Source organism: Lytechinus pictus, chromosome 4 (assembly GCF_037042905.1).
Source record: "Lytechinus pictus isolate F3 Inbred chromosome 4, Lp3.0, whole genome shotgun sequence".
NCBI lineage: Eukaryota > Metazoa > Echinodermata > Echinoidea > Temnopleuroida > Toxopneustidae > Lytechinus > Lytechinus pictus.
The window spans coordinates 12,078,538-12,098,475 of NC_087248.1; the positions used below are offsets into that span (position 1 = coordinate 12,078,538).

Below are 19,938 nucleotides of genomic sequence, written 5' to 3' on the forward strand. Positions count from 1 at the left end.
TGATTGTTCGCCACAGACTCAATAATTCATAATGCTAACATATTAAAGGAAGAGAGTAATGGTATTTCCGTTAGTCTATATTCATGTATGTTTCCAATGTCCCCGGCAGAATTAGAAAACCGTGTAACATGAGAAGTATTCCAAACAGTTTCATTTATAAGGTAGACATGGTAGAAGGCAGAGGGATTTTTAATATTAGAGGTATACACTTCGAAACAAACATGGCAGGCATGTATCCGCGCAGGTGTATAGTATGTCTCCACGCAAAGACTAGCACTTCAAAAAATTGCTGTTTTAATTCAGGCATATGAGTAGGCTGCATATTCAGACCCTTAACTCGAGTGAAGGGCTTGCACAGCAGACTAAACCTTGAAATGGTATGATAATATTGAAGTCTTTACTTGTAGACTACCCCCACGCGCCTCCCTTCTCTATCCTTCCTCATTTCTTTTTGTTCTCTCTCTCTCTCTCTCTTTCTCTTTAAAATGTTTAGTTTTTTCCTCAGTGATTTTTAATTATTACCAAAAACGATTTGTGCTTTGTTTCCCTATGTTCAATCGGACATTTTCCCGTTGTTATCGATATTGATTTACGAAGGTAAGTAGTAGAAAGGAGCAAACCAATTAACAATTTGTGGCATTTATGGGAAAGATGATAACGATTATGCTAATTATGATGATAAAAGATAAGTATAATAATAACAACAGCAATTTTAGTAATGATGATGATAACAATAATAATAATAATAATAATAACTTAGATAATATTGATAATAATGATAATCATCATCATTAGAGATTAAAATCATGCCTATAGTTCAGTCATGACACATAAATGACTGCATAGTTGAAGAGAAAATAGACGGATAATATCGCTGGAAAGAACGCAGGTTAATAACGTACTGAAGATAATGGAACCGGAGATGAGGCACACTTTATCAGTTCGGGAGACAATCGTTTGGTTAGAAAAGAAGGGGTGACTGAAGGGTACCCATTATTACAGTTCTTCGAGGTAGATATATATGAAAGCCAGAGTGCTTAAAATAAAGTACCGAAAAGCGGAAATCGGTTGAACGTATATAGACGTATAATTTCCTTGATTTGTACTTTAAGTTATACTGATGTGAACAACAACATAAAAACCATGGGTAATCAAGCTGTCCCCGAGATTTATATTTTGACATCAGAAGGGTTAATGAAATTTGGCGTTTTTCATTGGTTGCAATCCTACAGACTGCGCTTCACTTTTGAAGGATTGACCTCTTAAAAATCAATCGTTTCGTCAATACTGCTAGCCAGAAAACCATCGTTACTTGGGTGAGATGGATAGAAAATACGGCAGCGGAACATTAAATTGACAGTGACACTCTCCGTGGCAACATCCATTTTGTTACGATGATGTTTATAAAAGAAAAGGGTAGAAGGATTAGAGTGGCTAGGTTGAGAGACGTCGCAGCGAATCAAAATGTCAATGCCACTAATTAGGAATAAACTCTAACTCCGACTGGAAGCAAAGCGGATGGGTCAGACTGTCCTCAATTGCTACAAATGGTGTACACTTACTTTTTTTTTTTGGGGGGGGGGTAATATAGGAGAGGCGATATTGCCTGCTAAATTCATAGGGGGCAGTGGCTGGCATCTAGGTGGAAAAAAATCGTCAGTTATCATGGTTATTAGGGCAGCAAGGTTTTCTGACAACTAATAAAAATTGTCAGAAGCAACCGTCCTCCACCCCCCCTCCCCCTTCCGCATGCTAGTGCAATGGATGGGGATGGGGCAGCCCCTAGCTACTTCACGCGCTTTTTTTCTCCTTGCTTTCTCATTATAATCACGTTAGTTAACTTTACCCCATGTATAATGAGACTGGGGTGCTTTTTCATCCATCAATTACTGCACAGCGGTGGGTCAAATAGTTAATGCGTGTTCTATTGGTGGATCTGCGGGTCAAATTCTATAATATAGATTTCTTTAGACTATGGAAGAAATTAGGTTCTTACTTGGGCGTCGTGGTGTGCCCATACAATCCGTCTGCACTCTTAAAATAAAACAGTTAGAATGACCATGGACCTATAGGTCCATGGAATGACTAAAGGAGTAGTCAGTTGGGTTTTAAGAGATGAGGAGGTAAATGAATGAATGAATTTAATCTAATTTAACTGAGAAGAGGTCTTTATCCAATAAAGGTGTGATCAGTAAAAAGCCTACATTCTTTGCTGAATCAAGACAGGACAACCTTCTTTCATCTATCAGGTTCTGAATTGAATGGCCACCTGGGCTAACAAAGACACCCTCCTCCAGGGCTATCATTTATCTCCTTTGCTCTTTAAATGACAAGTCCACCTCAACCGTCAACGAAACGTTGTTATTGATAAAAATAACACTCGAAATTCCATCAACATCGGATGTAAACCAAAAACGTTACGTTATGACATTTTAAAGTTTCGCTTAATTTCGCAAAATAGTTATATGCACATCCCGGTCGGTATGCAAATGAGGACACTGATGACGTCACTCACTCACTTTTTCTTTTGTATTTCATTATATTATGAAATATGAACAATTCTAATTTGATCTTAATTGTCAAGTGAAGCAAAGATTAATTCCTCCCTGAACATGTGGAATTAGCATTGCTCTATAGTATATTATAGTGAATAGTGGTAATAAAATACGAGCAGTCATTGGCTACAATTGGTACAACGTGACCTCCCTTCAAAAAGTTACATTGTACAATATAACTTTAGATTTTTGGAGGGTTTAATCTTTGTTAAATGAATAGGTAGAATATCGATTAATGGCAATGTGCATTTAGACAGTAAGCCCTGTGCGTCGGCATTAACTAAGCGCATGCAATGCATTAAATCTTCTTTTTTTTTCATAGTGACGTCACCTTTTCCTGACCCGTGCAAGGTACTTTATAGACGGTACATTGGGACACTTTTTATGGTATACGTGTGCAACGGTACGAATGTTTGACATTCAGCCTCCCATTTGATCGCGTACAAAAAGCTAGGTAGGCGTTGTAACATTTACTATGATAAATAGTGAACGTTCTATCATACAATAATATTACTGGACTATATATGAACTCCAAAATATAACATTATTGCTCGTGCGGGTCTATTTCACCGCGGCCTTCGGCCTCGTTGAAAAAAAACCTGCACTCGGGATAATTTTATATGTGTCGTACATTATGATCCAGTATATTGTACGATAGATTGTACATTATTTATGTTATATGGTTCAGTCAGGTTGATTCTTATTATCGAATCTGTAAAATATTGTACAATTCAAACAATAAAAAACAAACAAAATAGTGAGTGAGGAACATCATCGACTTTCTCATTTGCATGTCACTAAATTGCGCATATATAACTGTTTTATAAAAAATAGGCTAAACGTTACAAAAATGTAATAACTTTTTAATTTTACATCCGATTTTGATGAAATTTTCAACGTTATGCTAGCTTGATTTTCTGATTTTTTATCCAAATCAACATCTTTCTGTGGTGGACATGACCTTTAACAATATTAAAGAGAACATAGGATTTTAATTTGACCTTCCAAAAAGTGGTATTTTGTGTTCCAATAGTGATGATCACTATTGGAACACAAAATACCACTATGATTATCATAGTGTAGAAAGTAGACGGCGTGTGTTATACAATATATATAGTTTTCTCGAACTGCAATATCTAAGATTGCTCAAATTATAGGCCCTAAATGTAGTAGGTACAGATTAGAAAGCTTTCACTTAACTACGCTGTTTTACATTCCCATTCTACTTTGTGTCATTTACATTTAACAGTAGCAATTTAAGAAATTGGGACTGATGTTCAAACATTTGTGGTTTGGCGTAGCAGCTACTATTATGTATATTTAATCTGAAGATGATCTGTATTGCTATCTATAGAGTTTACATATTTATTTGGTTTTCACTTAGCTCATTGTTATATCGTTGCTCAAACAGAAACTGGATTTATCCATGAAAAAGAACATAAGTGTAATTCAGCATAGTATGGTGAAATAACATGTGTAGTGACGTTGAAATTTCAAAAATAAGAAACAGAGCAAGAACGTGGCGGAAAGAGGGAGAGAGACTGTGGGTATTGTGAAAACAAAAAACATTTGAGAGAGGTAGGCCTATACATAAACTGCAACAAACATGTTGAAGACCTCTTATCCTATAGCCTTAAGACAAATATCAAAATGTTTATATTTTTTTCTAAAAGAATGACGCAGTTTATTAATCGATTATATCATTTCATGCAAACATTGACAATCTATACAATTCCCAAAATGGAGTGACATCAACCGCTAAGGAAAGAGTCTACCATGATGCAAACACTTCTTGTGGAGTGCACGCCGGTCGCATCATGGCTGATGGGCCAGTTATTGCGAAACGCATCTATCAACAATTGATGTTCAATATGCATGATTAGAATGGAAGATGTCGAATTGGTAGGTAAACAGTGAGTGAAATACGCATATATACCCAAGAGGAGCAGAAAGAGGGGGATATTGGATGAGCAGGAAATAACAGAGAGATCTAGAGAGAGAGAGAGAGAAAGAGAGAGATGGGTGTGAGGAAGATGGGTCGAAAGAGAAGAGGGGGGCAGTCATCGTTCAACAGCGCTAATGAAGAAAATCATAATCAGTTTCTTCGGGCCTATCTACATGTATTTCCTTCCCGCAAACACCCAGAAAACAGATAAAAATTAAAATGAATTTGAATGAGAATTCCACCTTCTTTCACTGTAACAACTGATGAAGCTATAATTAATGTGCAATGTGTAAGCAAGGCGATTCCTTAAACTACATAATATAATATGGAAAATAAACTATACAAATACTCCGATCAGACACCCAATTACATGCCGAAAGTCTTCAACCAGTCTCTTGAAAAGTTGGAAGGGTTGCGGTAATACTCTAGCAATATCAGATTTTTGAAAAACATTCAGAACAAAGACAAAGTATATGAAGCAGCAGAGCAATCGAGTATGACCAACAACGTCATGTAAATGCCCGAGAAACATATTTCATGACAAAACAACTTAAACGCTTTTGGCTTGATGTAGGTGGATTTGATAACTCTAGTCATTTAATAATTCACTAGGATAGCAATTAGCGGTATGATCGATATCAAAATTTGTCATCCGTCATGAGATTGCAAACACGAAAATGGAACAGTAAGAAATTAAAATCAGCAGTGATTTAAAGATAAGAAGTACGGTCTCCTACCAATTAGATTGAGGAAGATGGCTTATTGCGAATTCATTTTTTAGAATGGGTATCAATAACCCCCCATGGCCATTTTATTTGGTGGTAAAAGAAGGAAATGGGGGAAGAGGAACACGAAAAAGGGAAAAACGTCCTTAGTTGTAGTAACAGCACCATGGACCTACTAACACAACTATGTTTCTACCATAGGCGGATCCAGCCCCCCCCCCCCCCCTTATCGGCGGAGGAAAAAAGGGGGAAGAAAAAAAATAAAAGGAAAATAAGTGGAAAACGAGAAGGAAAAAAAAGAAGAGGAAAGGTAAAAGGAGGTTGATGAGTGAGTGAAATAAAATAAGGGGAAGACTTAAAAAAATAAAATATATATATATATATTTCATGTCACTATATAAAATTTGCACTCGCGCTTCGCGCTTGCATTGTCTGTTCGACGAGATACATATCTTGCTCAATAGGCTGATATGACGCTTAAAACTATCAAGTTTTGAAGTCAATATACAAAACATATTTGAGCTCGGACATCGAGCTATTTGTATTTTGTTTGATTTACAAATCGATTTTTAAGTGTCTGTAAAATGTCCGTTTTATGGTCCGAATATCAACATTTTCAGCTCGCGCTGTGCGCTTGCATTATTTGATTTGCCAAGTACATATTGTCTTCGTGTATTCCAACAAAAATCTTAAAATATCAATTTTCAGGTCTGATTGTCAAAACGTATCAGCTGGCGCTTTGCTTGCATTTTGATTGGTGAGTTATTCCGCGCTCTCATTAATAAGATAACATGTTTTGCGACTTCCTAACAACTTTTGCTGAATGGAATATCGACAAGTTTTATCTCGCGCTAAAACAGGAATATAATAGAATTCGCGCTCGCATCATTTTTTTTAGTTATATACCTATCCCATTCATGATTACAAAAATGTGCAGTACACTTCAAAAATAATTTAGCACTTAATGTTCTTGTATAATGACTGCACTTTGAGTGCTGTTTAAGTCATTTAAATTTGAACTAGAAAATCAACACTAAAAGTGCAGTCACAATACAGGGACATTAAGTGCAAGTTTATCACTTCATTTTTTAGAGTGTAGAATGTCCACTTCCAGGTCGGAATGTCAACAATTCTCAGCTTGCACTTCGCTCTCGCATTATTCAAATTATTGAAAAATGTATCGTCTCCATGCGTAACTGCAAACAGTCTTTAACATGTCCTTTTTCGATCAGGCTAAAACGTGTATTAGAAATTTCTGCTCGCTCTTCGCGCCCGCGGTATTTCTCTCGGTAAATAATACGCATCTTGCACAGGATTTGATTTGATTTGATTTGATTTTTTTTATTTCCACATTTCAAAACAAAAACAAAGTATATACAAGTATAATAATTTTTTTTCAATATTACATAATAGGCAAATATTTTTTTAAACATAATGAATAATGTACATAAATCATTATGAAATATCAACTGTACTGTGAAAATTATATCTATATATACATTTTCTTTAATTACTGAACATATATATATAGAAATGTGGGAGACCTCCATCTTAAGCTTGGAGCTTGAAAGTGATGGAGGCCTCGAAAGGAAAGGGGATAGAAAACCAGACTGTATAGTGCAATAAAAGAGACTTATCTTTTATTGCACAAAATAATAGGAATATATCAAAAGTGGATAGGGAAGGGAAATTTGATTGAGAGAAGATTAACAACGTTGATAAAAGTGAAAGTGCAAGTGCAAGGGGGGGTGGGATTAAGATTTTAGAAATTATAGCTTGACAGTGTATTTTTTTTTTCAGAACAGCTTTGAATATATAAAGTGATGTGCATACATGTCATGTGATAAATTATTCCACAAATCCGCACCGTAATGTTTATTGATTTGTGTGTTATTATTAGTTTTGGATTTGTTAAATGAAAGTTTGTGGAGTTTCGTGTTGGATAAGAGTGGATGGTGTTGTTCAGGGTGAACATATTTTGAAAGGAAGGGGGAAGTAATCCCTTTTTGTATTTGAACATGAATATAGCAGCATGAAATGTATGTATATCTGAAATTTTTGATGTTTTTAATTTAAAAAATAAAGGATTAGATCTGGCAAGATATTGTGATCCTGTGCAAATACGGACTGCTCTTTTTTGTAATCGCATACATTGCCCAGAATGTTCAATTTTCAAGACAAAAAAAAATGAAATTTCCAAAAATATTGCTTTGCCCTTCGCGCTCGCCCAAATCAGATAGGGCTTATGTGATTATTACCCATTTATGTTGATTTACAAGGATTAAGCTAGAGAAGTGACTGATAGGACTATCCCTTCAAAGAAACAAAGAAAATAATCAACTTTGAGCGGCCGGTCTGGCAAAATATGGGGGATTTTTTGCCTCCCCCCCCCCCCCTTTATGCGAAAGCGGGATCCACCCCTGTACAACGCTATCATCAATATTCTGTTAATAATGATGTACTTTTTCTCATTATCACCTTACAACAGGGACCTCCAAATTCGGGGATCGATACGAGAAGCAGCTTGTATTTGACCTGCTTGCCAAGTACGGTCCATCTTCTGTGAGGCCGGTCAAGAACTCCTCCACGCAATCTGAAGTATTCTTCAGGCTCCTCCCCAAGGAACTCATTGGCTTTGTAAGTTGAATATGGGAACTTTTTATAACTCAATTTGTTAATGTAGATGATGTTGATGATGTGTATTAGACTGTTGAATACATCCAACGACAAACCCTCAAAGACACATGATAATACAACCCACAATAGCGTAGACATAAAGGCTTTAGCGTACCTGCACCCCCTCCCCCCCAAAAAAAAATACGGCCGATAAGAGACAGAAGGGGAAAGGGCAACAACAACAAAATGAAAATACTGCGAATATTGCGTAAAAAGTGCCATGTTATTTTCATTTTGTTTTCAAAAGATCAAAATGTTGAATCTGTCGAAGCCCTCGTTTCACTCTCTCGCGACTATCTTTTTCTTAAAATCTTGTCAAACGCACTTTGTTTTATTCTGCTCCCTGAAAACACACAATAAAAACACATTACACACCAGTGACAACCCACAATTCACTCGAGTCATCAAACACGTAGATGAAATGTTGATGACATAAATTGATACTCTGGTTTTCTTAAAGAAAAAAAAAACAGTAAATAAATATTGTAAAAAAAAAAAAAAAAAAAAAAGGTAGCTCCGCTTTTTATCAAGTGACCACATGACTTTATTATATATTTCTAATAAACCATACCGATCTCCACCAAAGTTATACAAATTTGTGGTCGATAGCGAACATTTCTTTACTCACTCATAATGCATTCAACATTTCAATACATATAGTAAGGGTAAGTGGTATGATAAACCTTTACATTAGTATTTTTTAGTCAGGCAGTTGATGTGCGCGGCGATCTGATTCTTTCTTGAGCTATACACTTTGGAATAGGTACATCCAGACTGAATAAAAGTGAAGTGAATATATTTTCCCCTCAGCACCGTCGTTAATATATATCTATATCTTTTATTGGAGCAAAGTTTTGGAATAGTTTGCCCCAGAGTATTCGAGAGAAAAGAACACGGTTTTCATTTCGTAAAAATCTGAAAAATTACTTGATTAATGAAGTTTGATGATTGATATGAGTTTGGAAAAAAATAAAATAAAACAAAGTTGTTTTAGAAGTAGATACATTGCACTTTGATCCTTTTGGGAAACCATTCTCGACTAGCACTTGTGCTAACTTTTGGTTCTCCCTTTAACAGCATTTCATTTGGTACAAAATCACCCATACCATTTATAATTTATGTTCATGCATACAATCAATTTTTATGGTGATTTGCTTCTTGTCAGGTGAAACTGCATCAAGACAAACCACATGATGTTACTCTTTTATATTATATGCTGATATCACATGCGGTATTATATTGCGTTTTTATTTAGACTATGATTATGTTATGTTATGAATTGCATTTATATGATTCATGTTATATAACAAATTCTTGTAAATATGTATTATACATATATTCATTCATATAAATATGTTAATGTTGTTAATAAACTCAACTCAACACAAAATAGTCATTAATATTCCAATTTCTCAAGGAAAATTGCTATAAAGGGACTGGATGTGACAATTTCCTGAGGTCCAATCATTTATCTTGACAGCCTAGTGTAATACTACGTATTTGAAAGAATGAATTAAAAAAGATACCATGGTTACAACAAGGAGAAATAAATCAAGGTGAAACAGCCTCGTAAGCTGGTTTTTATTGTGGATGTGAAAATAATGTTCATAATCCTATTTTCCTCCAGTTTATGACAATTTTCTGACATTGGGGAAAATATTTATTGCCTCTGAAATAATATTGAAAAAATATCTTAATCCCTCTCGATCCCAAAATCTTCCCCTATCTCTCCTCTATTCCCGATTTCCATCGTTTCTATTTCCTATACCATTTTCTACGTGATTATATTCACTGTCTTATCTTCTCTCTCACTCTTTTCCTTTTTTCCCCGTCCCTTTTTCCATCGCTTTTCTCTCTTCTCTCTCGATTATTCAATATTTTACTCCCCCCCCTTCTCTCCCCCTTTTCGTGCCCCCCTCTCTCTCTTTATTTCGTCCTCTCCTTTTATCTCCTCCTACCACACTATTTCCCTCTCTGTCCTCGTCCCTTTATTCATCACTGCAGGACGAGGCCCATCAACAGATTATGTTACTAAACTTCATGCGAATGGTAAGAATGCAATACTACATTTTTTCTTTCTACATTTTCAATATGCTTTTTGATATGTCCCTTCCATTTTAAAGGAAATATAAAAGGATGAGTAATGCTACAGATTTCCGTTTCCGAAACCTGACAAAATAATTCAATGCACTAAGTGGTTTGAATTCCAGATCGGATTATAAAATACATCAGTTTCGCCTTCCTTTGGTCTCCAGTTCGATTGGTTAAATCACCATCACCGATTTCATTGAAGCCAGCAGAAGCGATGTAATAAATAAATAAAAGAATTGTATCATATCCCGCATAAAAAACCCATAACCATTCCTGAAAATCATACGCAAGGGAAATGCATATTGCATTCCATGTTGCAGCATAGAGAACATGACGTGAACATATTGACATTGTATTATCCTTTAAGGTTAATGTGTGACTCAGAAGACCGATGACTTAACATAGATCATTTGCCATCGACTGAAGTAATAATATATACCCATTTTAGACGGAGTATTGAAGATATATTATCATGATTATTGTCTTCTCTGCTTCAAACATGCATGATTATTATCAAATAGGAGCACTAGCGTACCTACGGGGGGCAGAGGGGGCAGACTGCCCCCCCTGACGAGTCACAACCCATGCAAGGGACATATCCCTGCCCCCCTTGACGAGTCTTGAAGACCTTTTTTTTTTTGCTTGTCAAATTTTTTTCTGGTACGAAATCCTTCATTTGTGGTTGAAGACCTTTTTTTTTCTTTCTTTTTTTTGCTTGTCAAATGTTTTTCTTGTACGAAATCCTTTATTTGTGGTTGAAGACCTTTTTCTTTTTTTTTTGCTTGTCAAATTTTTTGGCGGACGAATTTGCCCCCCCCCCCCTGTGAAAAATCCTAGGTACGCCACTGAATAGGAGTGATATCTATTTTGGGGTTATTACATGTGCCCCTGGTTTTAATGATTACAAATCTCCGTTTATGTCGTCATGGACTAATCGCGTTATGAGACTAGTAATCGGTGTTTGACATTTGTGAAATATCTTCTGTCATGCACAATTCTAAATTGACATATGATATGCCAGAGTGCTTCATCCAACGGCAAAGAACCCAGAGGCTTCAAACCTACCATCCTTACGAGGCCGACGGTCCATGAGGCCGTTTTTTTTTTCATATTGTATTAGCCTGACTTATCATGATACACAGATTACAAAACCGAAAACTCGATAAGCACATTAATTGACTTTTTATAGGGGTATTTGTTGCATTTTTAGTTTGGATACATTAGCATGTTACTACTAGAATGTAGTAGGTCAAGATACGTGGAGAGGTTACATTATGATGCAGAGGTTCGAGCCCTGGTCACGTTTTTCGGTTGGTGACGTGAAAGGTCAGCCCCAGACGTAAATATTACATCTGAATGATACACGTCTGAAAAAAACGCAATTGAACACATACGCCCTGCCAGGGGCGGATCCAGGATTTTTCAAAAAGGGGGCAAATTTTTCGGAGGAAAATTTTGACAAGCCCAAACAAAAGTTTTCAACCACAAATTAAGGATATATCGTACCAGAAAAAAATTGACAATCCAAATCAAAAGGTATCAATTTCAAAAGAGGGGGCACACCTCTGTATTTATGGCATTTTTAACATTACAAATTCTAATTTTGTTTCTCAAAGGGGGTGGGGAGGGGCACGTGCCGGCTGTGCCCTCCCCCCCCCCCCCCCCTGGATCCGCCAATGCGCCCTGCACACCTCTCTCAAATCAAAAGTTACTAATATTTCAATCGATCTCCTTTAGATGTGGATTGATGAGAATCTAACGTGGGATCCGAGTGAGTACGGAGGAGTCAATATCACCACACTACTGCCGAGCGATGTCTGGACACCTGATATATCTCTTTATGAAAAGTAAGCAACTCAATTAAAATTCGATTAATATTGATTTTGATATTAGTGAATTTTAAAGGATGATAAACGGCAGTGGTTCGCTGTACCTGTTTTCCGGTTGTTTCCCTATGTTTACGATATTTTGACATGGTATTTTAAGCATACAGATATTATGCGATGGTATATCCATGGATGAAGCTTTGAAGCAGTAAACAAAGCAAATAAACATGAATTGAAAACATGAAAGTCTTAAAAGTAATAAGGTACTACTGTGAAATATGACCTGCTGCATTGTCATACATGCTACGAAAGAATGTTAAACAGTTTAAAGATAAGGGAAAAATATATAAATAAAGTGACAGGAGATGCCAGATCGTACTTTCTTCATAGACTGTAGTATTAAATTACACATACATATTCTAATATCATTCATTTTAATCCCCCTTGTTATTTTCTATCTAAACACTATTATAATGCCACGAACTTAAACATTTATCGAAAATTCATGTTCTTACAAAATTAGTGCCCATTCGAATTATATCCCTCAAATTTTCTGATTGGCTAGGAAATAGATTTTACCGATTAAAAAGCACCCAGAATTTTGACTATAATTGTAGTTACCGATATTGTTTTTAGAACTATTCGTCATCGGAACTACAAAATCGCCAAATAATTTTACTTTAAATTATATTCACTTTTCATGTGTTCATTTTTTAGTGCCCAGAAAGATTTCATCAGTATCCAGGAAACATATATCTTAGTATCGTATAACGGCTCCATGGATTGGTACTTTCCCGCCTTTGTGACGTCAGTATGTCCAATCGACATCACCTACTTCCCATACGACGTGCAAGAATGCAAGATTTCAATCGGGCCTTGGGCGTACATGAAAAGCATGGTTAGTATCGAGTCACAGTTTCCTTTTGTTTTCATTCTTTACTCTTTTTTATTCCAGAGAACAAAAGAAAACTTCTATTTTATAATCTAAGCAAAAATAATAACAAATCAAATTATTGTACTTAACTCTTTTACATACAACCTTTTTTTCTTTATTTTCCGCAAAACATACAATATTCTATAAATTAAAGACTACTAGTAATGCTTACATCATGAAATAATTCATAAACAACAATCATATTTCTGATGGAATTTCTCACATTGGATATTTTTACATTAAAGTTAACTTTTCAAGAACAACATATCTCTCAACTTCACTTTTAAGGAGATACAAAGTTGGTAATCTTTAATTCAGTTAATTTTGCGGAAGACGAGAGATTGATATAATGGTATTAAGATCAAAATTATCAGTCTTATTCCAAATAAACACAATTTTCGATCAAACAGTAAACTAATAAAAGTTCGCTCAACCATTGTATCAATTTGTTCCTAAATATTAAAGTTATCGGAAATTCAGAGAACAAATGAATGAGTGCTTCTTCTTCAGTGTTATTATTTTATATATATATATCTCCGGTAGATGTGGACACACTGTACCTACAAGAAACGTTTTATGAAGAATCTCCTCAGTTGTGTTATATGGACGTTTGTTATTAGCTAATGGAACCTGGTACCTGATTGGCTGGGCCATATTTGACCGTAAAAAACCTCTGACAAAACTATGCAACGCCCTCTGGAGGTGACGGTATGTTCACATCTTATGGAGATGGGGCTACGTGGCATCAAGCGCATGTCCATAATACGTGCATTTCGTTGCTTGAAAATTGAGTTGAAGTTGAATTTGATTTTCGAAATTATTTTTGATCGTAATTCCGAATTGCAAAGGCTTTGTGCAACGGTCCCTGGATTTAGAGGAGGGAAAGACACACAATGATCATGATTATATTCCTAACTTGATACACATTGTTTCCAGTTTCGTGAGTAATGTTGTTTAAAACATAATTTCTGAGATCAAGTTAATTGCTGATAAAATCATGGAATTTGATAGGCAAGTAATTTCCCACAAATAATAAGCAGTGATAATAGACACGATGATTGTGGAAACGGGTGTAGACTTCTAAAGGTAGTGGAGGCAGAGTCACCGTGTACACTGAGGAGTACGGACTTGACACACAGTCAGATTTATGTATCAAAAGGGTAAAATAATGTCCCTATACCATGCCTGCCCCCTCAAATTTATTGGCTATTTAGCCCACACTACTGACTCTTTTGCTGTTATCAATTCTGTATTTATGTTTGCATTGCACTGCTGAGCAGGTCCATTTTCAGCTCTCTAAACAAGGGGACACCACTATCGACATATTCAACCGAAACGGAGTATGGATCCTCGAACGATCCGTTGGGGTCAACAAGGATGCGGTCCTCTGCTGCGATAACAGGACCTGGTCTATCATTGAGTACAGCATCACCATCCGTCGCATGTCCAAGTTCTACACTAAGACCGTCGTCGTACCGGCTTTCCTTTTAACTCTATTGATGGCACTCGTCTGTTGGCTTCATCCAGCTTCCGGTGAGAAGGTGACCTTGGCAGTCAGTAACCTTCTGGCTTTGATCCTCTTCCAGCAGCTCGTAGCCGATAGGATGCCACCGAGCGGGGAAACTACGTCCATCATAGGTAATAAAGTATTAAAGCACGATGGTACCAAAGTTTAATCGGAATACTCCCCGGGAAGTGGAGAATATACATACATAATACATAATAATAAGTCTGTAAGCGCTAAGTAACGTACAATGTAAGTCTTAAACGCATTATAACATGATGATGATAGTGATGATGATGATTATTATTATCATTATTATTATTTTTAGTAGTAGTAGTATTAGTATTATTAGTATTATTTTTATCATTATTATGATTATTATTGTTTCTTTGATTATTATTATTATCATCATCTTGCGTAAGACTATGCCTACCAGAACAGGGTGGTCCATTTATAAAGCTGTTATAGGAATGACAGAATTCAGTATTCAACTGATAATACAGTCGAAATATGCCTCAAGGCGTGGTAACTTTCCTTTAGTAAGTGAATTTAATAAATGAAATGCATTGCACATAAATTGTTGTTGATTAATAATTAATAATGATAAAGTGATAAACAGGGGGAAAATACGCACGAAGCACACCATATGCACTATTAAAGTGCACACTTCCAGAAAACATTTTTAAAAGTACAAGAAAATAAATGACGGCAAAATCAACTTGACAGATTTGTGAAGGAACAGACTTAAGGGAATTTTTGCTTCCACGACACAAAAAATCAAGAATACAGTAAATATATTGAGAATCCCCGTCAAATGACAATGAACAGCTGGAAGTCTTTGTCATTAGTTGGTGAATCGGAAACAGTAGTTTTGTCCTTCGTTTAGAAGCTAACGGGAAAAGACAAATATGTCGTTTGAGTCCAGGACGAAAGTGCTGTTTTGATTCATCAATTTTTTATTTCGTGGCTACTCTTTGTCATGCGGGACATTTTTTTTGACAATATTTTTGTTTACCTTCTTGAAAGCGTTCTGCGGTAAAATGAGAATGCACTTAAACCAAGTGACACAACCGCCTGTGACCGCCATTCGCTGTCTTAAAACCATTCACTTGCCCCTGTCTAAACATCCTAAAACATAGATGTCCGGGATTTCACGCCTTTGATACATTTGGAATCTATATAGGCGAGAGATTTGCTCTGGTTTATTTTGTAAAGCCTACGAGAAACCATCCCCTCTTTGGTTTCACTCTCACTCTCTCTCTTTTATCAATCACTGAATTATCTCGTTTAAACAGTGAGTTTCTTCATCGTGATGATTGCAATGTGTTGTGCTGAGGTCCTCTGCTCAATCTTCGTCCTCCGCATCTATCACATGGGTGGTCAGACGGAGGTTCCGTGGTTGGTAAGGCGAATCATGCTGTGTCCCATCATCCTACCCCTCTACCACAGTCTAGAGAGTAAAGAGGTCTTTAGAGCGCAACAAACCAATTATAAGTAAGTCAAACATTGGCGCAGTTATTCTTCAATGTCTTAACATAATTATTTACAGTATTTTTTTGATCATATTTTAGTAGCTAAGTTTAAAAATTTATATGTATTTTGCATCATGATATTATTGTAACTTTATATGTTTTTTATCCCTGTTAAATCAGGACAGTGATGTAAAACAGCAATTCAGCTGATCTTTTTATCCTGAATAAATATTTTATAATAAATAAAATAAATAAATAAATAAAACGGAACAAATGGATAATAATAAATATACTTTATTTTTTACCTCTTCTCTGTCTATACAGTTATGCTAAAAGTTTAGTGAACCCCTTCACAAAATGCACTCGTTCATGCTTATTGTTGAATGTAGACAACAAACCTAAATTTTCATCGATCCCCAAAACAAACTTTTTACTGTAATATTTTATCACCTGATATCTACAACATGGCCTATCTGGAGCACTTTAAATATGTTCATTGTCTGATGGGGTTCACTAACTCTAGAACACTGGTAACTGTACATCGTCTGTAGACATATCTAACTATCCATCTATCATGTCTATCTATCTGTCAAGTGTGTCTGAAAAAAATGTTTTTACGAGTGAAATACGCAATTAAATTGGGAATGGGTGATGGATAACGCTTATCCAAGTGACACTTTCTTTTCGCCTAGTTTCCATTTTTTTTCTTAAAGTCACGCCTCCCTCCAAAAAATTATTAATTCTAATAAATGGAGATAAATCAAACAAGCATAATGCTGAAAATTTGATCAAAATCGGATGTAAAATAAGAAAGTTATGACATTTTAATGTTTCACTTATTTTTAACAAAACAGTTATATGCACAACTTAGTGACATGCAAATGAAACAGTCGATGATGTCCATCACTCACCATTTCTTTTGTTTTTATCGTTTGAATTATACAATATTTACCAATTTAACGTCAAGGACCAACTTGTTATAACAATGGTCAAAACGGTAATGCAACATGTTTAGGGTGGAATTAAACTTTGTTTCCACAGGACAATGACTAGAATTTGAATATTTCATATAATACAATCCAAAAGAAATAGTGAGTGAGTGATGTCATCAGTCCCCTCATTTGCATACCGACCAGGATGTGCATATAACTGTTTTGTGAAATTAAGCAAAACTTTAAAATGTCATAACTTTCTTATTTTACATCCCATTTTGATAAAATTTTCAGTATTATGCTTGTTGGATTCTTCTCCTTTTATTCAAATCAAATTCTTGTTGGGGTGGACTTGTCCTTTAAGACCTGTTATTTAGCAACTATTCACAAACCAAACGTCCAAGAGATCAATAGCCTAATTCGAATCACAATACTCTGCTGCACTTTTGTTTTGTGGATTCTGAGGCGATAATGACAGTACTGCTGCACATGACCTCCAATCGATTTTCATTTTTTGTTTTACATTTTGCCTTAGAAAACATCGCAGATCGAAGCGTGCCCGGGAACGTATCGAGATTCCTCTAGATAAAACCAAAGACCCCCCTCCTCGCAACTTCAGCATCGAGTCACAAATAGAAACTATTCGGGAGTCCGAGGCGCCAGATCCCGCTACCAATGCACTTCTCGTCAACCACGCTAACAACGTACATCGCCCGAAGAACAAGCTTGGTAGCCATCACAAGAATGATATTGACCCGGAAATGATTGCGCAAACTTGGCGCGATACTGCTATCGTTACCGATAAGCTGATATTTTTCGTGTTGTTGCTGGTGACAGCTACCTCTTGGGTTTATATGATCGTGTCGTTTTTATTCCATTCGTGAAAATTCGGACTTATCCGGAACAAATTCGAAACAATACACGCACATGTCGAACAAGCACCAGGCTCATAGGATCTTTAAATAAGCGATTTGAGAAAATACGGTCATAATTTGGATGTACTCTGTTCTCTAGACCTACAAATACTGGACTGCTGTACGAAAGTCACGCTTTTAAAATCGATATTGGTCTATCTACATGTATTAACATGGAAATATTGTAAATGGCCACATAGATAGCAATGTAATATTTTGTGGTTTGCTCCCTGTCTATTATATAGCAGTGGTGTATCAGGAAGAACCTCATCAGTAGGGGCAAAAACTTCTTTCAAAGAAAAAACCATTGAAAGATCACTGCCATTCGAAATGCACTATCTAGTGAAAAATTCTGTCAAGCAAATAATTATCAAAATCTCGCCCCAACTCTTTATAAATGACGGAGATCTCTTCCTTTAGTAATACATGATGGATAGTAGTACGCTTAAATAACGAGCTTCTCTTAGATTTTCAGTACCCAACGTTCCAGATGATTTGTAATAATGATATGTAATAGCTTTCCAAATGACTTTTAATGTACGTCATTTCTTGAAAAAGACAAAATTAGTTTTTACTGAGGAGGTGTGTGTGTTTCATTGAGTATTACAGACGTGCGTCAATCAGATTTATATAATAAGATTATTTAGTCTAAGACCGACCTTTAACGTCACCATTCGAAAGAGGTAATCAGGGACCAAACCTCTACATCAATTTGTAACTTCCCTTACATAGCTTTAATAACAAGCTTAAATCCTACGACCAGACGTTACTATTGAATATCTTGAACAGTCTTTACGTCAGTGTAACAATTGTCAGCATGATGGAGTTCACGAGGTTATTGACATTACACCTTAAAAAAGATTCATTGTAACCATCAAATGCAGGTCGGCACCTCTTAGTTTCTCATCGTACGTAATATCGCCGTGTGTGACGCTATATTATTAGGGTTTCATAATGCATTCATTCCCCTGCCATTTTACGAAGTCATTTCAGACACACCACTAACTGTTTATATCCATCGCCCGTCTAATACAACTTCCACAGTGCTATTTAGCACTGGTTAAAGGGATAGATACAAAATTGATTTAAATTTCATAAACTATAAAGAGTTAGAATTTAAATCATTACATGAATGTGTCCCTTTTGTAAAATTATATAGTCTATATCAACTTTCAATCTATGAAAGGTGCAAAATATACCCGCATGCTAAAAGTTGGCAATGTCCATGGGTCTAACTTTAGCAATGTTACCCTTCATCATGCATGGTGATTATTCTACCATCAGTGACGTCGATATATGTAAATATAATTGATATTATTATTCAACATTTCATTTTAATGTCGGATAATTATGATTGATCTCTACAGACTTAATATCAAAGGGGAGAGATGTAAAAAAAAATTAAAAAGGAGGAAGAACAATGTGGTAATAAGCAACTCCCCTTTGATACGATGTATCTTTCAACGAAATTGTAAGATATTTTGACATAAGCCCGTCATGTGTTTTTCTTAATAATGAAAATTTTAAAATGTACTGTGGTGAAAAATATGATGTATTAAAGACGTTTTGAATTTGTCATCATGTGATGATAAAATGTCATTTCTGTGATTTATCAAAATACATCGTTTTCCATGTTTACGACAGACAGACCAGAAAGACGATGATAGAGAGAGAGAGTGAGAGAGAGAGAGAGAGAGAATATAATCAGATCATCGAGATAATGATACACTTGTAAGGAATATTGTTTATAATTGTATATTATGATGATGATGATGATGGTGATGTTGATGATGATGATTATGATGAGGATGATAAGTATGATGATTATGATGATGATGTTGATGACAGAAATGATGATGTTGATGCTATTACTGTGTTATTATTATTATGATGATGATACTGTTACTGCGTTGTATTATTTTGCATTCTTCACCAAAATATTTATATTTTGTTTTGTTATTTCAAAGCGATCCTTTTGGCCTTTTCTAATGTTCATTTAATTAATGTCTGTAGTATCTGTAACGTGATCAGCGATGACTGGTAACAGGCAGCTAATCACTTCATTCGCGGATTTGTAATTAGAGCCATGAGCGATTCATTAATCAATAATTACTCTTCTTAGAGTGCCATTAATCTTCAATACACTGTCTTTTTGACACGTGTGCTCATGATCAAATACAGCCTTATAACAACAATGAAGTGTATAATGCCATGATTAAAGCATTGTGATTGCAATTGAAAAAAAAGTGCCCGTTATGTGATGGAAACAAACTGACATACTCATTAAATCTAAATTTCAATTTGTCATCCGTTACCCGTGGAGACTAGAGAGATATATGTTAACAAGTATCGCGTAATTACAAT

The 19,938-nt window shown here is 35.7% G+C and overlaps 1 protein-coding gene across 1 annotated transcript; it reads left to right on the forward strand.

Moving 5' to 3' along the window:
• The first annotated feature begins 2,989 nt into the window (after positions 1–2,989).
• On the forward strand, positions 2,990–19,171 carry LOC129258436 (neuronal acetylcholine receptor subunit alpha-10-like). The gene is made up of 8 exons (XM_064098919.1): positions 2,990–3,009; positions 7,714–7,862; positions 9,906–9,950; positions 11,730–11,839; positions 12,536–12,716; positions 14,033–14,390; positions 15,552–15,750; positions 17,196–19,171. Exons 3-8 carry the CDS (start codon positions 9,927–9,929, stop codon positions 17,542–17,544), a joined length of 1,221 nt encoding a protein of 406 aa, XP_063954989.1. The 5' UTR covers positions 2,990–3,009; positions 7,714–7,862; positions 9,906–9,926; the 3' UTR covers positions 17,545–19,171.
• Positions 19,172–19,938: the final 767 nt, after the last annotated feature.